Source organism: Bombina bombina, chromosome 4 (genome assembly GCF_027579735.1).
Source record: "Bombina bombina isolate aBomBom1 chromosome 4, aBomBom1.pri, whole genome shotgun sequence".
Taxonomy (NCBI): domain Eukaryota; kingdom Metazoa; phylum Chordata; class Amphibia; order Anura; family Bombinatoridae; genus Bombina; species Bombina bombina.
This window is the reverse complement of record NC_069502.1, coordinates 767,852,987-767,877,296: the sequence shown is the minus strand read 5'-3', so window position 1 is coordinate 767,877,296 and position 24,310 is coordinate 767,852,987. Positions and strand designations below refer to the sequence as shown.

The 24,310-nt window shown below is 39.3% G+C and overlaps 1 protein-coding gene across 1 annotated transcript in view; it reads left to right on the top strand.

The window, feature by feature from the left end:
• Positions 1-24,310, top strand: part of LOC128657841 (formin-2-like) — a 141,631-nt gene that overhangs the window by 28,771 nt on the left and 88,550 nt on the right. Inside the window, exons 6-7 of the mRNA XM_053712263.1 lie at positions 2,019-2,148; positions 6,541-6,687. Of these exons, the coding sequence (XP_053568238.1) occupies positions 2,019-2,148; positions 6,541-6,687 (277 nt within the window). The remainder of the gene's footprint in view (positions 1-2,018; positions 2,149-6,540; positions 6,688-24,310) is intronic.

Below are 24,310 nucleotides of genomic sequence, written 5' to 3'. Positions count from 1 at the left end.
ATTCACATCCCAGGAGTAGACAACTGGGAGGCGGATTTTCTGAGTCGTCAGACTTTCCATCCGGGGGAGTGGGAACTCCACCCGGAGGTTTTTGCTCAGCTGACCCAGCTATGGGGCATTCCAAAATTGGATCTGATGGTGTCCCGTCAGAACACCAAACTTCCCCTTTACGGATCCAGGTCCAGGGATCCCAAGGCGGCATTGATAGATGCTTTAGTAGCGCCTTGGTCATTCAGTCTAGCTTATGTCTTTCCACCGTTTCCTCTTCTCCCTCGGCTATTAGCCAGAATCAAACAGGAGAAGGCTTTGGTAATTCTGATAGCGCCTGCGTGGCCACGCAGGACTTGGTATGCAGACCTAGTGGACATGGAAACTGCCATCGAGGCAGGATCTTCTAATACAAGGTCCATTCAAGCATCCAAATCTAGTTTCTCTGCAACTGACTGCTTGGAGATTGAACGCTTAATTCTAGCTAAGTGTGGGTTCTCTGAATCAGTTATAGATACTCTGATCCAGGCCAGAAAGCCTGTCACCAGGAAAATGTACCATAAGATATGGCGGAAATATCTTTGTTGGTGTGAATCCAAGGGTTACTCGTGGAGTAAGATTAGGATTCCAAGGATATTGTCTTTTCTCCAAGAAGGATTGGAGAAAGGTTTGTCAGCTAGTTCTTTAAAGGGACAGAGATCTGCTCTGTCTATCCTGTTACACAAGCGTTTGGCAGCTGTACCAGACGTTCAGGCGTTTGCACAGGCCCTAGTTAGAATCAAGCCTGTCTACAAACCTGTGGCTCCTCCATGGAGTCTAAATTTAGTTATTTCAGTTCTTCAAGGGGTTCCGTTTGAACCTTTACATTCCATAGATATTAAGTTATTATCTTGGAAAGTTTTGTTTTTGGTAGATATTTCTTCTGCTCGAAGAGTTTCTGAATTGTCTGCTTTGCAGTGTAATTCACCCTATCTGGTGTTCCATGCAGATAAGGGTTGTTTTGCGTACCAAACCTGGTTTCCTTCCAAAAGTGGTTTCTAATAAGAATATTAACCAGGAAATCATTGTTCCTTCTCTGTGCCCTAATCCAGTTTCTAAGAAGGAACGACTGTTACACAATCTTGATGTGGTTCGTGCTTTAAAATTATATTTAAATGCAACTAAAGATTTCAGACAAACATCATCCTTGTTTGTTTTCTATTCTGGTAAGAGGAGAGGTCAGAAAGCGACTGCTACCTCTCTTTCCTTCTGGCTGAAAAGCATCATCCGATTGGCTTATGAGACTGCTGGACAGCAGCCTCCTGAACGAATTACAGCTCATTCCACCAGAGCTGTGGCTTTCACATGGGCTTTCAAGAATGAGGCTTCTGTTGAACAGATTTGTAAGGCAGCGACTTGGTCTTCACTGCATACATTTGCCAAATTTTACAAATTCGATACTTTTGCTTCTTCGGAGGCTATTTTTGGGAGAGAGGTTTTGCAAGCAGTGGTGCCTTCCGTTTAGGTTACCTGACTTGTTCTCTCCCTTCATCCGTGTCCTAAAGCTTTGGTATTGGTATCCCACAAGTAAGGATGAATCCGTGGACTGGATACACCATGTAAGAGAAAACAGAATTTATGCTTACCTGATAAATTACTTTCTCTTACGGTGTATCCAGTCCACGGGCCCGCCCTGGCAATTAAGTCAGGTTCAAATTTATTTTTGTAAAACTACAGTCACCACTGCACCCTATGGTTTCTCCTTTTTCTCCTAACCGTCGGTCGAATGACTGGGGGGGGCAGAGCCTGAGGGGAGCTATATGGACAGCTCTGCTGTGTGCTCTCTTTACCACTTCCTGTAGGGATTGAGAATATCCCACAAGTAAGGATGAATCCGTGGACTGGATACACCGTAAGAGAAAGTAATTTATCAGGTAAGCATAAATTCTGTTTTCATCCTTGTTGGTCATTGCTTTTCAGACTATAAAATATGACTGCAATATTATTTGACTGAATATGAATTGTTTTGCTTCATATCTGTTTTTCTGTAGGTTCCTTCATGAACTTTCCATGATACCAAATTTCTCAGAAAGAGTCTTTTGCATTCTGTTCCATTCAACAATATCAGAAAATGTTAGTTCCATCTGCCGTAAACTTGAATTAATACAGAAAGTGTGTGAGGTCAGTAAAGGTTAAAATTCTACAAATGATTATTTTTATAATATAGAATTGAAATATTGTTTTGTATTGTTACTCTAAATATTAACCCCTTAACAGGGGTTATGCTAAAGGACCCTTAACATGCCAGATATTCATTATATCTTAACTAGAGCACAGGTGAAATAATCATCTGAAGGGAGAGAGAGCAGGTTAGTAACCATGGTTACTGATCAGCTGATTTTTTTCACCTGTGCTGTAGTTAAGAAATAATGAATATCTGTCCTGTTAAGGGTCCTGAGAACTGGGTTTGGGAAATTCTGCTCTAAGGGGTTAATAGTGAGACTGCACTATTTCTGATTGCCCCAGGGAGTAAGTCATAAAGTTACAGTGCAGTCCGGTTGCTGTCGGAGAACCTGTGTTATTACAGGGCACAAAACCCCTTAGGAAATTTGACATACAGGGTACAGCCATTTCATTAAGGGGTTACTATGACAACATTCTTCATGATATATATAGTTTCTATGTAAAATATATTCTCAAAAGCATATGTTTAAAAATTAAAATATAAGTGTAAAGCATTCATAAAGCCATGTTGTACCAGATTTTTCCTTCTCTGCTAAGGACAATAAATAAAGTATAATTCAAAATATTTCATTACACTCACATAGCGCAACCTGCATTTTAATGTTTTCAGTGATCTAGATCAGTATAGAATTGAATATGTACAGATGAAATATCAGATTTCTAACCATTACTAATTATACAGTAACTGTAGGGCAGACGGGTGACAAAGCAATGCCATAGAGCTAAGCAGGGAGGTAGTGTCCCAGTGGTGTGTGTGCTGTTTCAAGAGACTGAGTTTTCTCATTTTTTTTTTATAGTAGTTTATTATCTTAGTGATGATAATATTTAATTCTCATATTTAATGTATATGGGTACAGTATACTCTCTCTCTTTCTGTGAGATTTTCAGCTCTGCCTTTTTCAGCATATATATGTACTGTGTATGATATATATTTATCTTGTGATTTTTATGACACTAATAGGATTAATTTCATACTCTCATAACGGAGATTTATAGCTCTGCCTGCTGCATCTATTTTTATTAAGTACAAGATTGTTATCTTGGTGTCTTTAGGACTCTAATATGATTAATTCCTATCCAAGAGATTTATGTATAGTGGTACAGAACTCTATCTCATAGTGAGGAGTTTTACAGCCCTGACCTTTGCTGCATTTTTTTCTTAGTACACTAATATGATTTTTCATTCTTATATATTTTATGTATATGTGTACAATATTACTATCTCTCTCATAGTGAGTAGATAGATGTACAGCTCTGTCTGTGGCAGCATTTATGTTATTATGTTAAATTCTTATTACACTATTTTATACATATGGACTCAATATTGTAATCTCTTATGCGGTGATTCCTTCTAGTGTCTTTAATAGGTCTACGATATGTTTGTTTCATGTTACCCTATCTTAGGTACATGGATGCATTATTATCCCTCTTATTGAAATGATCTCTAATGTCCGTATCATCATAGATGGTCCTATGTATCATATACATATTTCTTAGTGATCTTAGGACTCTAATATGTCTTTCAGTTACCTATATTATGTAGATGGACTCCATATTTTAATCTCAAGAGATGATTTCTGCTATTTTCTGTCCATTGTGTCTTGTCCTACACGGACATTTATTCCTTTTGCCCGTTTCCATTTAAGATCTATCCATCTTTAGATGTTCTGTCCATGGAAAGGCGTTTATCGGTTCTGTATTGGTTAATTGTACTAAACCATACATACTCTTGAATCTATCAGGGGATGGTGGTTCTGATCCAGCATTTTAGGCTGGGGTTCCATTTGGGGCTTCTTTAAGAGTACTGTTATCCCAGTCCAGTTCCAAGTATATATTGGAACTGGACTGGGATGGTTCTGAATCACCGTACTTGTCTAGCTAAGCTTAAAAGCTGTGTATGCAGCAATGCTATGGCGTAAGGGGAAGTTTCCCTATAGAGCAGGCTGAAGTATCTGGAAATTCATGTGGATTCTCATTTACATATATTTACCAGAATCCTTTGCTACGTTGGAAACTATGTATTTAGAGGTTTTCTGTGGGGAAAAACCAGCTTCTGGCTTGTCTAGATTTGTTAGAGCCCTTCTTCCTGAGGTGAGCTCCGATCTATCTCTCAGGAGGGGATTCTGGAGATCTTTGTCATGGATTTTCTTCTATTTGCCAGGGTCATTGCATAAAGCTGGAGCAGACCTTGGTGGTTTTTGGGCTGTGTGGAGATTGGTTAGACTTTATCTTTTTAGCCATGACGAATACTGTAGGATGCACCAAAGTATCTCTTGGTCTAGCGCTCCTCTCTCTAATTGAGTCTCTAGGGTTTCCTTGGCGCAAGGACCTTTACCCTAGAGGGTTGGGTTGTTGATAGTTCTTTATAAGGTCAAAAAAAAAATTCCACTCTTAGTGTGCAAGATGTGGTGTAGTGGTTAGTTCCACTAATTCCAAAGCAGTTTGTGGGTTTGAACCCACGTGAAGCTTCCGTTTTCCCCATTCGTGGTGTGTTTGGGTGCTGGCTAGCATCCTATGCGTATGGTTTAAAGTCTGGTCTTCTTTCAGGTCCTGGTTAAAGGACCAGTCAACGCAGTAGATTTGCATAATCAACAGATGAAAGATAACAAGACAATGCAATAGCACTTAGTCTGAACTTCAAATGAGTAGTATATTTTTTCTGACAAATTTAAGTTATGTCTATTTCCACTCCCCCTGTACCATGTGACAGCCATCAGCCATTCAGAAATGCATACACACTTATTCTTGCACATGCTCAATAGGAGCTGGTGACTCAAAAAAATTATATATAAAAAAACTGCACATTTAGATAATGAAAGTAAATTGGAAAGTTGTTTAAAATGGCATGCTCTATCTGAATGACAGTTTAATTTTGAATGAGTGTCCCTTTAAGTATCAGGCCTGTGTTTCAATCTCTTGCTCCTTCCTGGAGCCTTGATTTGAACCTTACTTTCTGTTAATGTTTGGTTGGCTTTCTTCTTGTTGACTTTTAGATTTGTCAGCTTTTTCGTATGACCCTCTTTATCTTATTGTTCAGAAGGTGGTCATTCTCTGCCCTAATTAGACCTTCTTCATAAGGTGGTTAGGACCGTATGGTTCACAAATGGCTGTCACATGGTACGTGTATGCATTTGTGATTGGCTAATGGCTCTCACGTGGTACAGGGGGAGTGGAAATACATAACTTTTAAAATTGTCAGAAAAAAATCTACTACTCATTTGAAGTTCAGACTAAGTGCTATGTCATTGTCTTGTTATCTTGCATTTGCTGATTATGCAAATCTACTGTGTTGACTGGTCCTTTAAGGAATTCATTGCTCCCAGATAGGTATATTCAAGTACAGGATACAAGCTTTAAACAAGTGTGACAATCAAATGTTTTATTCATATCTATTCTATCTGAGAAAGAACCTTTAAATTCAACAATGTTTGTTTCAAGCAAATACAATTCATTGATCAGAGGCCTGTTAAGTTAATCAAATAATTTTACCATTGTATTAGGTGTCTCTTTTTTTGCCTACTTTTAGATCATCAGTAGTAACTGAAATGTGTGAAAGGATAAACTTGATGGATTTAAGACTTTTTTTTTTTTTTTTTTTTTTTTTTTTTTTTTCCTTCAACTTATATTGCTATGTAATCCCAATGGCAAAACTCACAAATTTGCCTTTGCTCAAAGTTGTTTTTGTTTTTGCACTTGGAGAGCTGGCTGAGAACTTCTAATTCTATATAACTGAACTTAAAATGAACATATTAGCTGGATAAGTGGGTACAAATACAAACATTGGCATATACGCACAGACCTAAACCTTATACATAGGGTCCATATAAAGAGAAAAATATATATTAATCAGTTTTTGTGAAAAGGATGACACTGTATATTAAAAGAACCTTATGGTAGACATCTGTGAAATAGATTTTTTGTAGAAGCTAGGACTTTAAGGGGACAGTCAAGCCAAAATTAAACTCATGATTCAGATAGGGCAAGCAATTTTAAATCACTCTCCAATTTACTTCCATTAACAAAATGTGCACAATATTTATTTAATCTGACTCATTAGCTCCTACTGAGCATGTGCAAGAATTCACAGAACATATGTCTATGCATTTGTGATTGGCTGATGGCTGTCACATGATACAGTGGGAATAGACATAGCTTTGAAATTTGTCAGAAAAAAAGATCTAATTTTATAGTTCAGACTAAGTGCTATTGATTTGTCTTTTTCTCATGCATTTGCTGATTTTGCAAATCTACTGTATTTGTAAGTTAATAATGTTGGTTAAATGACTACTCAGAATATATTAAAGTTATAATGTTGGTATTTATTTTCAGACTTTAAGAGAGGGCCCAACGGTGTTGCGTCTCTTGAGCTTGGTACTTGCTTTTGGAAATTACTTGAATTGTGGGAATCGAACTAGAGGCCAAGCTGACGGCTTTGCATTAGACATACTGCCAAAACTAAAAGATGTAAAGAGTAATGTAAGTATTGGACATTTCTGGCTATATCCAAACGCCATGGAAACAGTATAGTATGAAGCAGCTGCCATTGTAGTAAACTGAACCTGACATGGCACAAGGACTAACCATTTCCTCATATATTTTGAAAGTTTAAAGAGGCATTGTACTGTTAAATGTTTGTCTCGTTTAATGTATTTCCAATGATCCATTGCACCTACTGTTATTAATTATTGTTATAAAACGCTACTTTGCTTTTATTTTGTCATTTAATTTAATAGCTGCTTTTGCCTATTCAAAATGCCATCTATAAATACTGCTGTCTTCTCTATAGAATATTTAAACAAAAATACAGCAGCAGAAATCATCCTCCAGTTGGGGGTGGAAGAGAGCCTAAACCAGGGGTTCTCAACCCAAGTGACCTCAAGGCCCGGTGAATTTTAGCCTTACCTGTCCAGGGCCCGGTAATCATTGGGCGTGAGTTGTGGAAGTGCGGGGTGTGTATATATAAAATTAAACCACTAACACCAATATATGTGTGTATATATAATATATATTTCTTTCATGTAATTAGCAAGAGTCCATGAGCTAGTGACGTATGGGATATACATTCCTACCAGGAGGGGCAAAGTTTCCCAAACCTCAAAATGCCTATAAATACACCCCTCACCACACCCACAAATCAGTTTTACAAACTTTGCCTCCTATGGAGGTGGTGAAGTAAGTTTGTGCTAGATTCTACGTTGATATGCGCTCCGCAGCAGGTTGGAGCCCGGTTTTCCTCTCAGCGTGCAGTGAATGTCAGAGGGATGTGAAGAGAGTATTGCCTATTTGAATGCAGTGATCTCCTTCTACGGGGTCTATTTCATAGGTTCTCTGTTATCGGTCGTAGAGATTAATCTCTTACCTCCCTTTTCAGATCGACGATATACTCTTATATATACCATTACCTCTACTGATTCTCGTTTCAGTACTGGTTTGGATTTCTACTACATGTAGATGAGTGTCCTGGGGTAAGTAAGTCTTATTTTCTGTGACACTCTAAGCTATGGTTGGGCACTTTTGTATAAAGTTCTAAATATATGTATTCAAACATTTATTTGCCTTGACTCAGGATGTTCAACGTTCCTTATTTCAGACAGTCAGTTTCATATTTGGGATAATGCATTTGAATCAATCAATTTTTTTCTTACCTTAAAATTTGACTTTTTTTCCTGTGGGCTGTTAGGCTCGCGGGGGCTGAAAATGCTTCATTTTATTGCGTCATTCTTGGCGTGGACATTTTTGGCGCAAAAAGTTTTTTCTGTTTCCGGCGTCATACGTGTCGCCGGAAGTTGCGTCATTTTTGACGTTTTTTTGCGCGAAAAGTGTCGGCGTTCCGGATGTGGCGTCATTTTTGGCGCCAAAAGCATTTAGGCGCCAAATAATGTGGGTGTCTTTTTTGGCGCTAAAAAATATGGGCGTCACTTTTGTCTCCACATTATTTAAGTCTCATTATTATTGCTTCTGTTGCTAGAAGCTTGTTCACTTTGCATTTTTTCCCATTCCTGAAACTGGTCATTTAAGGAATTTGATCAATTTTGCTTTATATGTTGTTTTTTCTATTACATATTGCAAGATGTCCCAGATTGACACTGAGTCAGAAGATACTTCTGGAAAAACGCTGCCTGGTACTGGATCTACCAAAGTTAAGTGTATCTGTTGTAAACTTGTGGTATCTGTTCCTCCAGCTGTTGTTTGTAATGAATGTCATGACAAACTTGTTAATGCAGATATTTCCTTTAGTAATGTCACATTACCTGTTGTGGTTCCATCAACATCTAATGCTCAGTGTTCCTGTTAACATAAGAGATTTTGTTTCTAAATCTATTAAGAAGGCTATGTCTGTTATTCCCCCTTCTAGTAAACGTAAAAGGTCTTTTAAAACTTCTCATTTTTCAGATGAATTTTTAAATGAACATCATCATTCTGATTCTGATAGTGGTTTCTCTAGTTCAGAGGATTCTGTCTCAGAGGTTGATGCTGATAAATCTTCATATTTATTCAAAATGGAATTTATTCGTTCTTTACTTAAAGAAGTCTTAATTGCATTAGAAATAGAGGATTCTGGTCCTCTTGATACTAAATCTAAATGTTTAAATAAGGTTTTTAAATCTCCTGTAGTTATTCCAGAAGTTTTTCCTGTCCCTGATGCTATTTCTGAATTAATCTCCAGGGAATGGAATAATTTGGGTAATTCATTTACTCCTTCTAAATGTTTTAAGCAATTATATCCTGTGCCGTCTGACAGATTAGAATTTTGGGACAAAATCCCTAAGGTTGATGGGGCTATCTCTACTCTTGCTAAACGTACTACTATTCCTACGGCAGATAGTACTTCCTTTAAGGATCCTTTAGATAGGAAGATTGAATCCTTTCTAAGAAAAGCTTACTTATGTTCAGGTAATCTTCTTAGACCTGCTATATCTTTAGCGGATGTGGCGGCAGCTTCAACTTTTTGGTTAGAAGCTTTAGCGCAACAAGTAACAGATCATAACTCTCATAGCATTGTTAATCTTCTTCAACATGCTAATAACTTTATTTGTGATGCCATCTTTGATATCATTAGAGTTGATGTCAGGTATATGTCTCTAGCTAGAAGAGCTTTATGGCTTAAAACTTGGAATGCTGATATGTCTTCTAAGTCAACTTTGCTTTCCCTTCTTTTCAGGGTAATAAATTATTTGGTTCTCAGTTGGATTCTATTATCTCAACTGTTACTGGAGGGAAAGGAACTTTTTTACCACAGGATAGAAAATCTAAAAGTAAATTTAGGTCTAATAATCGTTTTCGTTCCTTTCGTCACAATAAGGAACAAAAGCCTGATCCTTCGCCCTCAGGAGCGGTATCAGTTTGGAAACCATCTCCAGTCTGGAATAAGTCCAAGCCTTTTAGAAAACCAAAACCAGCTCCCAAGTCCACATGAAGGTGCGGCCCTCATTCCAGCCCAGCTGGGTAGGGGGCAGATTACGTTTTTTTCAAACAAATTTGGATCAATTCAATTCACAATCTTTGGATTCAAAACATTGTTCAGAAGGGTACAGAATTGGCTTCAAGATAAGGCCTCCTGCAAAGAGATTTTTTCTTTCCCCGTGTCCCAGTAAATCCAGCAAAGGCTCAAGCATTTCTGAAATGTGTTTCAGATCTAGAGTTGGGCTGGAGTAATTATGCCAGGTTCCAGTTCTGGAACAGGGGCTGGGGTTTTATTCAAATCTCTTCATTGTACCAAAGGAGGAGAATTCCTTCAGACCAGTTCTGGATCTAAAAATATTGAATCGTTATGCAAGGATACCAACATTCAAGATGGTAACTATAAGGGACTATTCTGCCTTTTGTTCAGCAAGGGCATTATATGTCCCACAATAGATTTACAGGATGCATATCTGCATATTCCGATTCATCCAGATCACTATCAGTTTCTGAGATTCTCTTTCCTAGACAAGCATTACCAGTTTGTGGCTCTGCCGTTTGGCCTAGCAACAGCTCCAAGGATTTTTACAAAGGTTCTCGTGCCCTTCTGTCTGTAATCAGAGAACAGGGTATTGTGGTATTTCCTTATTTGGACGATATCTTGGTACTTGCTCAGTCTTCACATTTAGCAGAATCTCATACAAATCGACTTGTGTTGTTTCTTCAAGATCATGGTTGGAGGATCAATTTACCGAAAAGTTCGATTCCTCAAACAAGGGTTACCTTTTTAGGTTTCCAGATAGATTCAGTGTCCATGACTCTGTCTCTCACAGACAAGAGACGTCTAAAATTGATCTCAGCTTGTTGAAACCTTCAATCACAATCATTCCCTTCGGTAGCCTTATGCATGGGAATTCTAGGTCTTATGACTGCTGCATCGGATGCGATCCCCTTTGCTCGTTTTCACATGCGACCTCTTCAGCTCTGTATGCTGAACCAGTGGTGCAGGGATTACACAAAGATATCTCAATTAATATCTTTAAAACCGATTGTACGACACTCTCTGACGTGGTGGACGGATCACCATCGTTTAGTTCAGGGGGCTTCTTTTGTTCTTCCAACCTGGACTGTAATTTCAACAGATGCAAGTCTGACAGGTTGGGGAGCTGTTTGGGGGTCTCTGACAGCACAAGGGGTTTGGGAATCTCAGGAGGTGAGATTACCAATCAATATTTGGAACTCCGTGCAATTTTCAGAGCTCTTCAGTCATGGCCTCTTCTAAAGAGAGAATCGTTCATTTGTTTTCAGACAGACAATGTCACAACTGTGGCATACATCAATAATCAAGGAGGGACTCACAGTCCTCTGGCCATGAAATCACTATCTCGAATTCTGGTATGGGCGGAATCCAGCTCCTGTCTAGTTTCTGCGGTTCATATCCCAGGTATAGACAATTGGGAAGCGGATTATCTCAGTCGCCAAACGTTACATCCGGGCGAATGGTCTCTTCACCCAGAGGTATTTGTTCAGATTGTTCAAATATGGGGACTTCCAGAAATAGATCTGATGGCCTCTAATCTAAACAAGAAACTTCCCAGGTATCTGTCCAGATCCAGGGATCCTCAAGCGGAAGCAGTGGATGCATTGTCACTTCCTTGGAAGTATCATCCTGCCTATATCTTTCCGCCTCTAGTTCTTCTTCCAAGAGTAATCTCCAAGATTCTGAAGGAATGCTCGTTTGTTCTGCTGGTAGCTCCAGCATGGCCTCACAGGTTTTGGTATGCGGATCTTGTCCGGATGGCCTCTTGCCAACCGTGGACTCTTCCGTTAAGACCAGACCTTCTGTCGCAAGGTCCTTTTTTCCATCAGGATCTCAAATCCTTAAATTTAAAGGTATGGAGATTGAACGCTTGATTCTTAGTCAAAGAGGTTCTCTGACTCTGTGATTAATACTATGTTACAGGCTCGTAAATCCGTATCTAGGGAGATATATTATAGAGTCTGGAAGACTTATATTTCTTGGTGTCTTTCTCATCATTTTTCCTGGCATTCTTTTAGAATTCAGAGAATTTTACAGTTCCTTCAGGATGGTTTGGATAAAGGTTTGTCTGCAAGTTCCTTGAAAGGACAAATCTCTGCTCTTTCTGTTCTTTTTCACAGAAAGATTGCTAATGTTCCTGATATTCATTGTTTTGTACAAGCTTTGGTTCGTATAAAACCTGTCATTAAGTCAATTTCTCCTCCTTGGAGTTTGAATTTGGTTCTGGGGGCTCTTCAAGCTCCTCCGTTTGAACCTATGCATTCATTGGACATTAAATTACTTTCTTGGAAAGTTTTGTTCCTTTTGGCCATCTCTTCTGCCAGAAGAGTTTCTGAATTATCTGCTCTTTCTTGTGAGTCTCCTTTTCTGATTTTTCATCAGGATAAGGCGGTGTTGCCTTATCTAAGGTTGTGAATTCTAACAACATTAGTAGAGAAATTGTGGTTCCTTCATTATGTCCTAATCCTAAGAATTCTAAGGAGAAATCATTGCATTCTTTGGATGTAGTTAGAGCTTTGAAATATTATGTTGAAGCTACTAAGAATTTCCGAAAGACTTCTAGTCTATTTGTTATCTTTTCCTGTTCTAGGAAAGGTCAGAAGGCCTCTGCCATTTCTTTGGCATCTTGGTTGAAATCTTTAATTCATCATGCTTATGTCGAGTCGGGTAAAACTCCGCCTCAAAGGATTACAGCTCATTCTACTAGGTCAGTTTCTACTTCCTGGGCGTTTAGGAATGAAGCTTCGGTTGATCAGATTTGCAAAGCAGCAACTTGGTCTTCTTTGCATACTTTTACTAAATTCTACCATTTTGATGTGTTTTCTTCTTCTGAAGCAGTTTTTGGTAGAAAAGTACTTCAGGCAGCTGTTTCAGTTTGATTCTTCTGCTTATAATTTCAGTTTTTTTCATTATAAGATTTAAACTTTAGTTTGGGTGTGGATTATTTTCAGCGGAATTGGCTGTCTTTATTTTATCCCTCCCTCTCTAGTGACTCTTGCGTGGAAGATCCACATCTTGGGTAGTCATTATCCCATACGTCACTAGCTCATGGACTCTTGCTAATTACATGAAAGAAAACATAATTTATGTAAGAACTTACCTGATAAATTAATTTTTCATATTTGCAAGAGTCCATGAGGCCCACCCTTTTTGTGGTGGTTATGATTTTTTTGTATAAAGCACAATTATTCCAATTCCTTATTTTTTATGCTTTCGCACTTTTTTCTTATCATCCCACTTCTTGGCTATGCGTTAAACTGATTTGTGGGTGTGGTGAGGGGTGTATTTATAGGCATTTTGAGGTTTGGGAAACTTTGCCCCTCCTGGTAGGAATGTATATCCCATACGTCACTAGCTCATGGACTCTTGCTAATATGAAAGAAATGAATTTATCAGGTAAGTTCTGACATAAAATATATATATATATATATATATATATATATATATATATATATATATATATATATATATATATATATATATATATATATATATATATATATATATATATATATATATATATATATATATATATATATATATATATATATATATATATATATATCCCTCAGTTTACGCCGGGGTTAGGTTCCAGAAGGAATGGTTGTAAATTGAAACCGTTGTAAACTGAAACCCAATTTATAATGTAAGTCAATGGGAAGTGAGGGAGAGAGGTTCCAGGCCCCTCTCAAAATTGGCATAAGTTACACCTAATACATTATTTTTAAAGCTTTGAAATGAAGACTTTAAATGCTAAACAGCATTATAAAACTAATAAAATAATCACACAACACAGACTTCACTTGCATTTTTCTACAGTTCTTTCTATGCATTCCAATCTGGACTGATTTATAGACAGGAGGATCTTGTTCCTTTGAAATCTGCTCGATAGCTCAGGTCTGGTTAAACTGATTAATTTCAGCTTGCTTGGCTTTGCTGCAACACAAGCGGACAGCTCTACCTGCTGGCTATTTTAAAAAATGCACTGCTTCTCAATGCTTTTCAATAGCAGTCACATGACTGGAAAAAAAAGGTTGTTATTCTGAAACGGTGTAAATTGAACCGTTGTAAAACGAGGGCTACCTGTATGTATATATGTGTGTGTGTGTATGTATGTGTATGTGTGTATATATATATATATATATATATATATATATATATATATATATATATATATATATATATATATATATATATATATATATATATATATATATATATATATATATATATATATATATATATATATATAATATTATATATATATATATATATACACATACAGGTGGCCCTCGTTTTACAACGGTTCAATTTACACCGTTTCAGAATAACAATAGTCGGCTATTTAAGGCTGCTTAGAATCACACCCACAAAAGGCGTGCATACACCTTCTGACCTATCAATGACGATTGAGGTGTATGTGTCATAATGAGGAGGGGATTAGCAGGATAGTCTCTGAAATGATTAACTGTTTAATGGCTGGATACGGTAAAAAAGGCACATTTATTGACTATCAAACTTATAGCAAACATTTGTATTATTGTGGACAGCTAGAACGAATAGAGAATAATTAGATTAAAGGTTAGATAAACAATTGAGATATCATGACGTTGGTGTTTACCAACGGCACATTACATTGTGTATACCTTTTGCCATTTAAACGTATGTTGAATAATGCTTTTTTAAGCAAGATCAGTGTCCATATATTACAGTCCTATGTGTATATACATTTACTAGCTTCATAAATCTGGAACCTCCTGATACATAATCAAGAGAGAAACAGATATAGTTAGATGTGCAGTATTCTAATGTACATCTCTCAAACACTTAATTGCGTTTATATTTATTATATTATTTAAGGTCCTGGTTTTAACAGCGAAGATTGATGAAGGAAATGTGATGTTAGTGTGCTAATATTATGTGAGAATAAACAAAATTAGCCATTCGTGAGAAGTTTACTATGTACGGTCATTTTATATTGTGAGCAGTGTCGGTGTTGCCTGAAATTATCTGTGATCGTGTGGTTCTAAAAGGATTATTGTTTAGTAGTAAAGAAATTTTTTTATTATATATGTGAGTGAGTATTAAGGTGAATACTGTCTCAACTTGTTGTGAAGTTTACAAAAATTGAGATATTATTTGCGTCAAGCATAGTGTGCATTATAAAGGAAACTTTTAAGGGTGATGTACAATAATACAAATATAAAGATAACATAAAGTTGTGCTAAGTGTTAAGATAGGGAAAAGGAAGATTGTGATCTATGATTTACTGGAACTGATAGGTTCGTTGTATGAATTGTAGTTAGAGAGATAAGAGTACACGAAGTGTTGCTCATAATTATTACATATAGGAATATTAGGATTCCTGTCAACAGCGTTTATTGGTTTTGTTAGAGAGTCGTTTGGGTATTATTCTCTATAGGTTTTAAATCTTAATTGCTTATTTAAAGCAATATGTGATGTTATACTTGGCTTAAAATCCACTTTATATTCTGTAAATTACAGAAATGAAACAAAGTTGTTATATTCATTTAGTCCATATGGTTGGACCGTATTAAGTAAAAATATCCATTTGCTTTCTGCTTGTAGCAGGATGTTTTCTAAATTGCCTCCTCGTACACCTAGTTGTATTTTTTCAATGCCAAAACATTTGAGTTCGGATTGTTTGGAATGATGATTTTTAAGGAAGTGACGTGCCACAGAAGTCAGATTTTTGCCTTCTTGAAGGTCTTTGCCTGCATTTTTTATGTTCCTCAGATGTTCTTGTAATCGTGTTCTGATTTTTCTTGTTGTCATGCCTACGTAGGTTTTATTACATTTGACATTGGAGGGCATAGACAACTCCCTCTGTGTGGCAATTGATGTATGATTTGATTTTGTGTGTTTTTTGAAAACGATCGCGAATTTCTTCTTTTTTCAGCATGAAACTGCATGTGCTACATGTGCCGCATTTAAATGAGCCCTTCTTGAATGCTCCTTTAGTTTTGGGTCCTTGTAGATGACTTGGGCTGATTAGATCCTTCAGATTGCGTGTTCTCCTAAAGCCTGTTTGAATTCTATCACCCATAATGTGTGATAATATGGGGTCCGATGTTAATATGTGCCAGTTTTTTTGTAGGATATCCACTACTTGTGTACTCTTGGAATTGTAAGTTGAGATAAATCTTATTTCTTTTTTTTGGGATTTGTTTTGCTTTTTTAACAAATCGTGTCTAAGCAATGGTGAGGAGTCCTAGGAGCTCCTGTGTTTTAGATTTGCCTTAAGCTACCGAACTTTTACTGTAGTCATTAGATGGAGCAACTATCTCCTTCAATAAGACTTATCATGAAATAACAATTTCAGTTATCTGAGTTATCCTGCATAAATTTATAAGTGTGTTTGAGAGTGAATGTATGGGACTCTAGCCCAGAACGCTGAAGTGAATAATTTATATGAGAACCAAGTGTGTGAGGACGTGTTTGGCCGAGACGCTGCACGACTAATATAATTCAGTTTCAACTGAGTCTACGCTACTCACACCTGACTGATACCTTACCTATTTAGACGCCGCACGGCTAACATTTACTTAGCTCTATTAGAGCCCATGCTACAAACAACTGACCGGCACCTCACTTGCCTTACTAAATTTAATAATCTATATGTGAACTAAGTGTGTGACAAGTATTGGATCTAGACGCTGCACGACCAATGTCCATTCAGTTTCAACTGAATTTACGCTACTCACACCTGACTGTCACTTTATTTGCTTAGACGCTGCACGGCCAATGTCTGCTTAGCTCTATTGGAGCCCACGCTACAAATAATTGACCGGCATTTTACTTGCCTCGTATTATTCACAGTGATTTGGGTCAATACTATATTTGTGCATACCGGCTAAACAGTATTGAGCTCATATAGCTTACATCTGACTGGTACTTCAATTGTTTAGACTCTGCACGACCAATATCTAAACAGCTCTAATAGAGCCCACGCCACAGACGTTCAATTGGTACCGCACTTGCCTTGTATGATTTGCAACCCCTTGGGTCGACCGAATGTAGATGCATACCGGCTAAATAATACTAAGGGCATTAACTGTATTACCTATAACTCCTGGGTCAAACAATATATAGACATACCGGCCAAATAATACATGGTGAATTATCCGTAACATAAAGCCGGATACAATATAACAAGTGAACCTGTGAATGTTACAATGCTAATATAAACACGTGGCAAGCTTCTAACCAATATTTTAGCACAACCTCTCTCCTATAGTTATATTCACCTTTCCTATATTGTGGTTTATCATATGAATATTTAGGAGAAGTTTAGGCACATTGAGTCACAATATTGTGTGCCTTCACAACGCTAGTCTATTAAGCTCATATATGATAATACTCAATCAGTCATGGTTTAACTACCTGTCTAAATAAAAGTGGACTTACCCTTTACTCTACTCTCGCACACACGTATTAATATAGAGTGTTAAGCCAACCTATCACTACTACTGGTAATTTACAAGTTATGTACTACGTTAGATAGGTATATTAGGCTTGCATGCAAGCAGGTATAACTGCTTAATTGAACCACAAATTCGGTTATTAAATTTCTACATACTACAGTCGGTACTTAAGTGTGGTTTTAATGATTTTTCCTATTTTAATTGTTAAACCCAATAAAAGTTATATTTTAATTTAGTGTCTATTCCTATCCCCACATTCCAAACTTGGATCAGCAACTAAGTGATTATTATTTGCAACTAATTTGCAACCTGACCTAGGAGTGCAGCCCAAGTGTATGCTTTTCCTTTGTAATTCCAATACTCATACACCATGCACCCACATCTTGCCGTATTGTAGTGGCATAATTGAAGATATAAATAGGTCTATTACACAAAGGTAGTGCCATTGGTAACTTTTTCAAATTAAACTTCACAGGATGCCACTGGAGTCCTCTTACACTTCTCCATGACATCATCACAGAGCTGGTGGATATTGGAGACCTTGCGCTCCCCCACCTTCCATTTGAAGATGCCCCACAGATGCTCAATAGGGTTTAGGTCTGGAGACATGCTTGGCCAGTCCATCACCTTTACCCTCAGCTTCTTTAGCAAGGCAATGGTTGCCTTGGAGGTGTGTTTAGGGTCGTTATCATGTTGGAATACTGCCCTGCAGCCCAGTTTCCGAAAGGAGGGGATCATGCTTTGCTTCAGTATGTCACAGTACATGTTGGCATTCATGGTTCCCTCAATAAACTGTAGTTCCTCCGTGCCGGCAGCACTCATGCAGGTCCAGACCATGACACTCCCACCACCATGCTGGACTGTAGGCAAGACACACTTGTCTTTGTACTCCTCACCTGGTTGCTGCAACACACGCTTGACACCATCTGAACCAAATAAGTTTATCTTGGTCTCATTGGACCACAGGACATGGTTCCAGTAATCCATATCCTTAGTCTGCTTGTCTTCAGCAAACTGTTTGCAGACTTTCTTGTGCATTATCTTTAGAAGAGGCTTCCTTCTGGGATGACAGCCATGCAGACCAATTTGATGCAGTGTGCGGCGTATGGTCTGAGCACTGACAGGCTGACCCCCCACCCCTTCAACCTCTGCAGCAATGCTGGCAGCCCTCATACGTCTATATCCCAAAGACAACCTCTGGATATGAAGCTGAGCATGTTCACTCAACTTCTTTGGTCGACCATGGCGAGACCTATTATGAGTGAAACCTGTCCTGTGAAACTGCTGTATGGTCTTGCCCACCATGCTGCAGCTCACTTTCAGGGTCTTGACAATCTTCTTATAGCCTAGGCCATCTTTATGTAGAGCTACAATTCTTTTCTCTTGTAAGGTGTATCCAGTCCACGGATCATCCATTACTTGTGGGGATATTCCCCTTCCCAACAGGAAGTTGCAAGAGGACACCCACAGCAGAGCTGCTACATAGCTCCTCCCCTAACTGCCATATCCAGTCATTCTCTTGCAACTCTCAACAAAGATGGAGGTAGTAAGAGGAAAGTGGTGATAGTTAGTTAGTTTTTTCTTCAATCAAAAGTTTATTATTTTTAAATGGTACCGGAGTTGTACTATTTTATCTCAGGCAGCATTTAGAAGAAGAATCTGCCTGCGTTTTCTATGATCTTAGCAGAAGTAACTAAGATCCACTGCTGTTCTCACATATGTCTGAGGAGTGAGGTAACTTCAGAGGGAGAATGGCGTGCAGGTTATCCTGCAATGAGGTATGTGCAGTTTTAAGTTTTTCTAGGGATGGAATTGCTAGAAAATGCTGCTGATACCGGATTAATGTAAGTTAAGCCTAAATACAGTGATTTAATAGCGACTAGTATCAGGTTTACTATCAGAGATATATACTCTTATAAATGTGCAATCTAAAACGTTTGCTGGCATGTTTAATCGTTTTTATATATGCTTTGGTGATAAAACTTATTGGGGCTTAGTTTTTTCCACATGGCTGGCTTGATTTTTGCCTAGAAACAGTTTCCTGAGGCTTTCCACTGTTGTACTATGAGTGGGAGGGGCCTATTTTAGCGCTTTTTTGCGCAGTTAAAATTACAGACAGACATTCAGCTTCCCTCAGCAGTCCCCTGCATGTTATAGGACATCTCTGAAGGGCTCTAAAGGCTTCAAAAGTCGTTTATTAAGGAAGGTAGGACCACAGCTGAGCTGTGGCAGTTGTTGTGACTGTTTAAAAAAACGTTTATTTCGGGGTTTTTTATCAATTTTTTTGCATTAAGGGGTTAATCATCCATTTGCAAGTGGGTGCAATGCTCTGCTAACCTATTACATACACTGTAAAAATTTCGTTTGAATTACTGCCTTTTTTCACTGTTTTTTCAAATTTTGACAAAATTTGTTTCTCTTAAAGGCACAGTACCGTTTTTTATATTTGCTTGTTAACTTGATTTAAAGTGTTTTCCAAGCTTGCTAGTCTCATTGCTAGTCTGTATAAACATGTCTGACATAGAGGAAACTCCTTGTTCATTATGTTTAAAAGCCATGGTGGAACCCCATATGAGAATGTGTACTAAATGTATTGATTTCACTTTAAACAATAAAGATCAGCTTTTGTCTTTAACAAAATTATCACCAGAGGATTCTGACGAGGGGGAAGTTATGCCGACTAACTCTCCCCACGTGTCAGACCCTTTGACTCCCGCTCAAGGGACTCACGCTCAAATGGCGCCAAGTACATCAAGGACGCCCATAGCGATTACTTTACAAGACATGGCGGCAGTCATGGATAATACACTGTCAGCGGTATTAGCCAGACTACCTGAATTTAGAGGAAAGCGTGATAGCTCTGGTGTTAGGCGTAATACAGAGCATACAGACGCTTTAAGAGCCATGTCTGATACTGCCTCACAATATGCAGAAGCTGAGGAAGGAGAGCTTCAGTCTGTGGGTGATATCTCTGACTCAGGGAAACCTGATTCTGATATTTCTACTTTTAAATTTAAGCTTGAGAACCTCCTTGTTTTGCTTAGGGAGGTTTTAGCTGCTCTGAATGACTGTGACACAATTGCAGTGCCAGAGAAATTGTGTAGACTGGATAAATATTTTGCAGTGCCGGTGTGTACTGAGGTTTTTCCAATACCTAAAAGGTTTACAGAAATTATTAATAAAGAGTGGGATAGACCCGGTGTGCCGTTTTCCCCCCCTCCTATTTTTAGAAAAATGTTTCCCATAGACGCCACCACACGGGACTTATGGCAAACGGTCCCTAAGGTGGAGGGAGCAGTTTCTACTTTAGCAAAGCGTACTACTATCCCTGTCGAGGACAGTTGTGCTTTTTCAGATCCTATGGATAAAAAATTAGAGGGTTACCTTAAGAAAATGTTTATTCAACAAGGTTTTATCCTGCAGCCCCTTGCATGCATTGCTCCTGTCACTGCTGCTGCGGCGTTCTGGTTTGAGTCTCTGGAAGAGGCTTCACAGACGACTCCTTTGGAGGACATACTTAATAAGCTTAGAGCACTTAAGCTAGCTAATTCTTTTGTTTCTGATGCCATTGTTCATTTGACTAAACTAACGGCTAAGAATTCTGGATTTGCCATCCAGACGCGTAGGGCGCTATGGCTCAAATCTTGGTCAGCTGATGTGACTTCAAAGTCTAAACTACTTAACATTCCCTTCAAGGGGCAGACCCTATTCGGGCCTGGTTTGAAGGAAATTATTGCTGACATTACTGGAGGTAAAGGTCATGCCCTTCCTCAGGACAGGTCCAAATCAAGGGCCAAACAGTCTAATTTTCGTGCCTTTCGAAACTTCAAGGCAAGTGCAGCATCAACTTCCTCTGTTACAAAACAAGAGGGAACTTTTGCTCAGTCCAAGACGGCCTGGAAACCTAACCAGTCCTGGAACAAAGGCAAGCAGGCCAAAAAGCATGCTTCTGCCTCTAAGACAGCATGAAGGAATGGCCCCCTATCCGGTAACGGATCTAGTAGGGGGCAGACTTTCTCTCTTCGCCCAGGCGTGGGCAAGAGATGTTCAGGATCCCTGGGTGTTGGAGATTATATCTCAGGGGTATCTTCTGGGCTTCAAGGCTTCTCCTCCACAAGGGAGATTTCACCTTTCACGATTATCTGTCAACCAGATAAAGAAAGAGGCATTCTTACACTGTGTGCAAGACCTCCTAGTTATGGGAGTAATCCATCCAGTTCCATAGGAGGAACAGGGACAGGGTTTTTACTCAAATCTGTTTGTGGTTCCCAAAAAAGAGGGAACCTTCAGACCAATCTTGGATCTAAAGATCTTAAACAAATTCCTCAGAGTTCCATCATTCAAAATGGAAACTATTCGGACCATCCTTCCTATGATCCAGGAGGGTCAATATATGACTGCGGTGGATCTAAAGGATGCTTACCTTCACATTCCGATACACAAAGATCATCATCGGTTTCTAAGGTTTGCCTTTCTGGACAGGCATTACCAGTTTGTCGCTCTTCCCTTGGGGTTAGCTACAGCCCCAAGAATTTTTACAAAGGTTCTGGGGTTGCTTCTGGCGGTCCTAAGGCCGCGGGGCATAGCAGTGGCCCCTTATCTAGACGACATCCTGATACAGGCGTCAAATTTCCCATACGGACATAGTTCTGGCATTTCTGAGATCGCACGGGTGGAAAGTGAACGAGGAAAAGATTTCTCTGTCCCCACTCACAAGAGTCTCCTTCCTAGGGACTCTGATAGATTCTGTAGAAATGAAAATTTACCTGACTGAGTCCAGGTTATCAAAACTTCTAAATTCTTGCCGTGTTCTCCATTCTATTCCGCGCCCTTCGGTGGCTCAGTGCATGGAGGTAATCGGCTTAATGGTAGCGGCAATGGACATAGTTCCGTTTGCGCGCCTACATCTCAGACCGCTGCAACTATGCATGCTCAGTCAGTGGAATGGGGATTACACAGATTTGTCCCCTCTACTAAATCTGGATCAAGAGACCAGAGATTCTCTTCTCTGGTGGCTATCTCAGGTCCATCTGTCCAAAGGTATGACCTTTCGCAGGCCAGATTGGACAATTGTAATGACAGATGCCAGCCTTCTAGGTTGGGGTGCAGTCGAACTCCTTGAAGGCTCAGGGATCGTGGACTCAGGAGGAGAAACTCCTCCCAATCAATATTCTGCAATTGAGGGCAATATTCAATGCTCTTCAGGCTTGGCCTCAGTTAGCAACCCTGAGGTTCATCAGATTTCAGTCGGACAACATCACGACTGTGGCTTACATCAACCATCAAGGGGGAACAAGGAGTTCCTTAGCGATGTTAGAAGTCTCAAAAATAATTCGCTGGGCAGAGAAACACTCTTGCCACCTATCAGCGATCCATATCCCAGGTGTAGAGAACTGGGAGGCGGATTTTCTAAGTCGTCAGACTTTTCATCCGGGGGAGTGGGAACTCCATCCGGAGGTGTTTGCTCAATTGATTCGTCGTTGGGGCAAACCAGAATTGGATCTCATGGCATCTCGCCAGAACGCCAAGCTTCCTTATTACGGATCCAGGTCCAGGGACCCGGAAGCGACGCTGATAGATGCTCTGGCAGCGCCTTGGTCTTTCAACCTGGCTTACGTGTTTCCACCGTTTCCTCTGCTCCCTCGACTGATTGCCAAAATCAAGCAGGAGAGAGCATTGCTGATTTTGATAGCGCCTGCGTGGCCACGCAGGACCTGGTATGCAGACCTAGTGGACATATCATCCTTTCCACCTTGGACTCTGCCTTTGAGACGAGACCTTTTACTTCAAGGTCCTTTCAATCATCCAAATCTAATTTCTCTGAGACTGACTGCATGGAGATTGAACGCTTGATTTTATCAAAGCGTGGCTTCTCCGAGTCTGTTATTGATACCTTAATACAGGCACAAAAGCCTGTTACCAGGAAAATTTACCATAAGATATGGCGTAAATCTTTATTGGTGTGAATCCAAGAGTTACTCATGGAGTAAGGTTAGGATTTCTAGGATATCTTTTCTCCAAGAGGGTTTGGAGAAAGGATTATCAGCTAGTTCTTTGAAGGAACAGATCTCTGCACTGTCTATTCTTTTGCACAAGCGTCTGGCGGATGTTCCAGACGTTCAGGCGTTTTGTCAGGCGTTGGTTAGAATCAAGCCTGTGTTTAAACATGTTGCTCCCCCATGGAGCTTAAATTTGGTTCTTAAAGTTCTTCAAGGGGTTCCGTTTGAACCTCTTCATTCCATAGATATCAAGCTTTTATCTTGGAAAGTTCTTTTTTTGATGGCTATTTCCTCGGCTCGTAGAGTCTCCGAGTTATCTGCTTTACAATGTGATTCTCCTTATCTGATCTTCCATGCAGATAAGTTAGTTCTGCGTACAAAACCTGGGTTTTTTCCTAAGGTAGTATCTAATAAGAATATCAATCAAGAGATTGTTGTTCCATCATTATGTCCTAACCCTTCAAAGAAGGAATGTCTTTTACATAATCTGGACGTGGTTCGTGCTTTAAAGTTTTACTTACAAGCTACTAAAGATTTTCGTCAAACATCTGCTTTGTTTGTGGTTTACTCTGGACAGAGGAGAGGTAAAAAGGCTTTCTTTTTGGCTAAGAAGCATAATCCGCTCAGCCTATGAGACTGCTGGACAGCAGCCTCCTGAAAGGATTACAGCTGTGGCTTCCACTTGGGCCTTTAAAAATGAGGCTTCTGTTGAACAGATTTGCAAGGCGGCGACTTGGTCTTCGCTTCATACTTTTTCAAAATTCTACAAATTTGATACTTTTGCTTCTTCGGAGGCTATTTTTGGGAGAAAGGTTCTACAGGCAGTGGTACCTGCCTTGTCCCTCCCTTCATCCGTGTACTTTAGCTTTGGTATTGGTATCCCACAAGTAATGGATGATCCGTGGACTGGATACACCTTACAAGAGAAAACACAATTTATGCTTACCTGATAAATGTATTTCTCTTGTGGTGTATCCAGTCCACGGCCCGCCCTGTCATTTTCAGGCAGGTCAAAATTTAGATTTAAACTACAGTCACCACTGCACCCTATGGTTTCTCCTTTCTCGGCTTGTTTCGGTCGAATGACTGGATATGGCAGTTAGGGGAGGAGCTATGTAGCAGCTCTGCTGTGGGTGTCCTCTTGCAACTTCCTGTTGGGAAGGGGAATATCCCCACAAGTAATGGATGATCCGTGGACTGGATACACCACATGA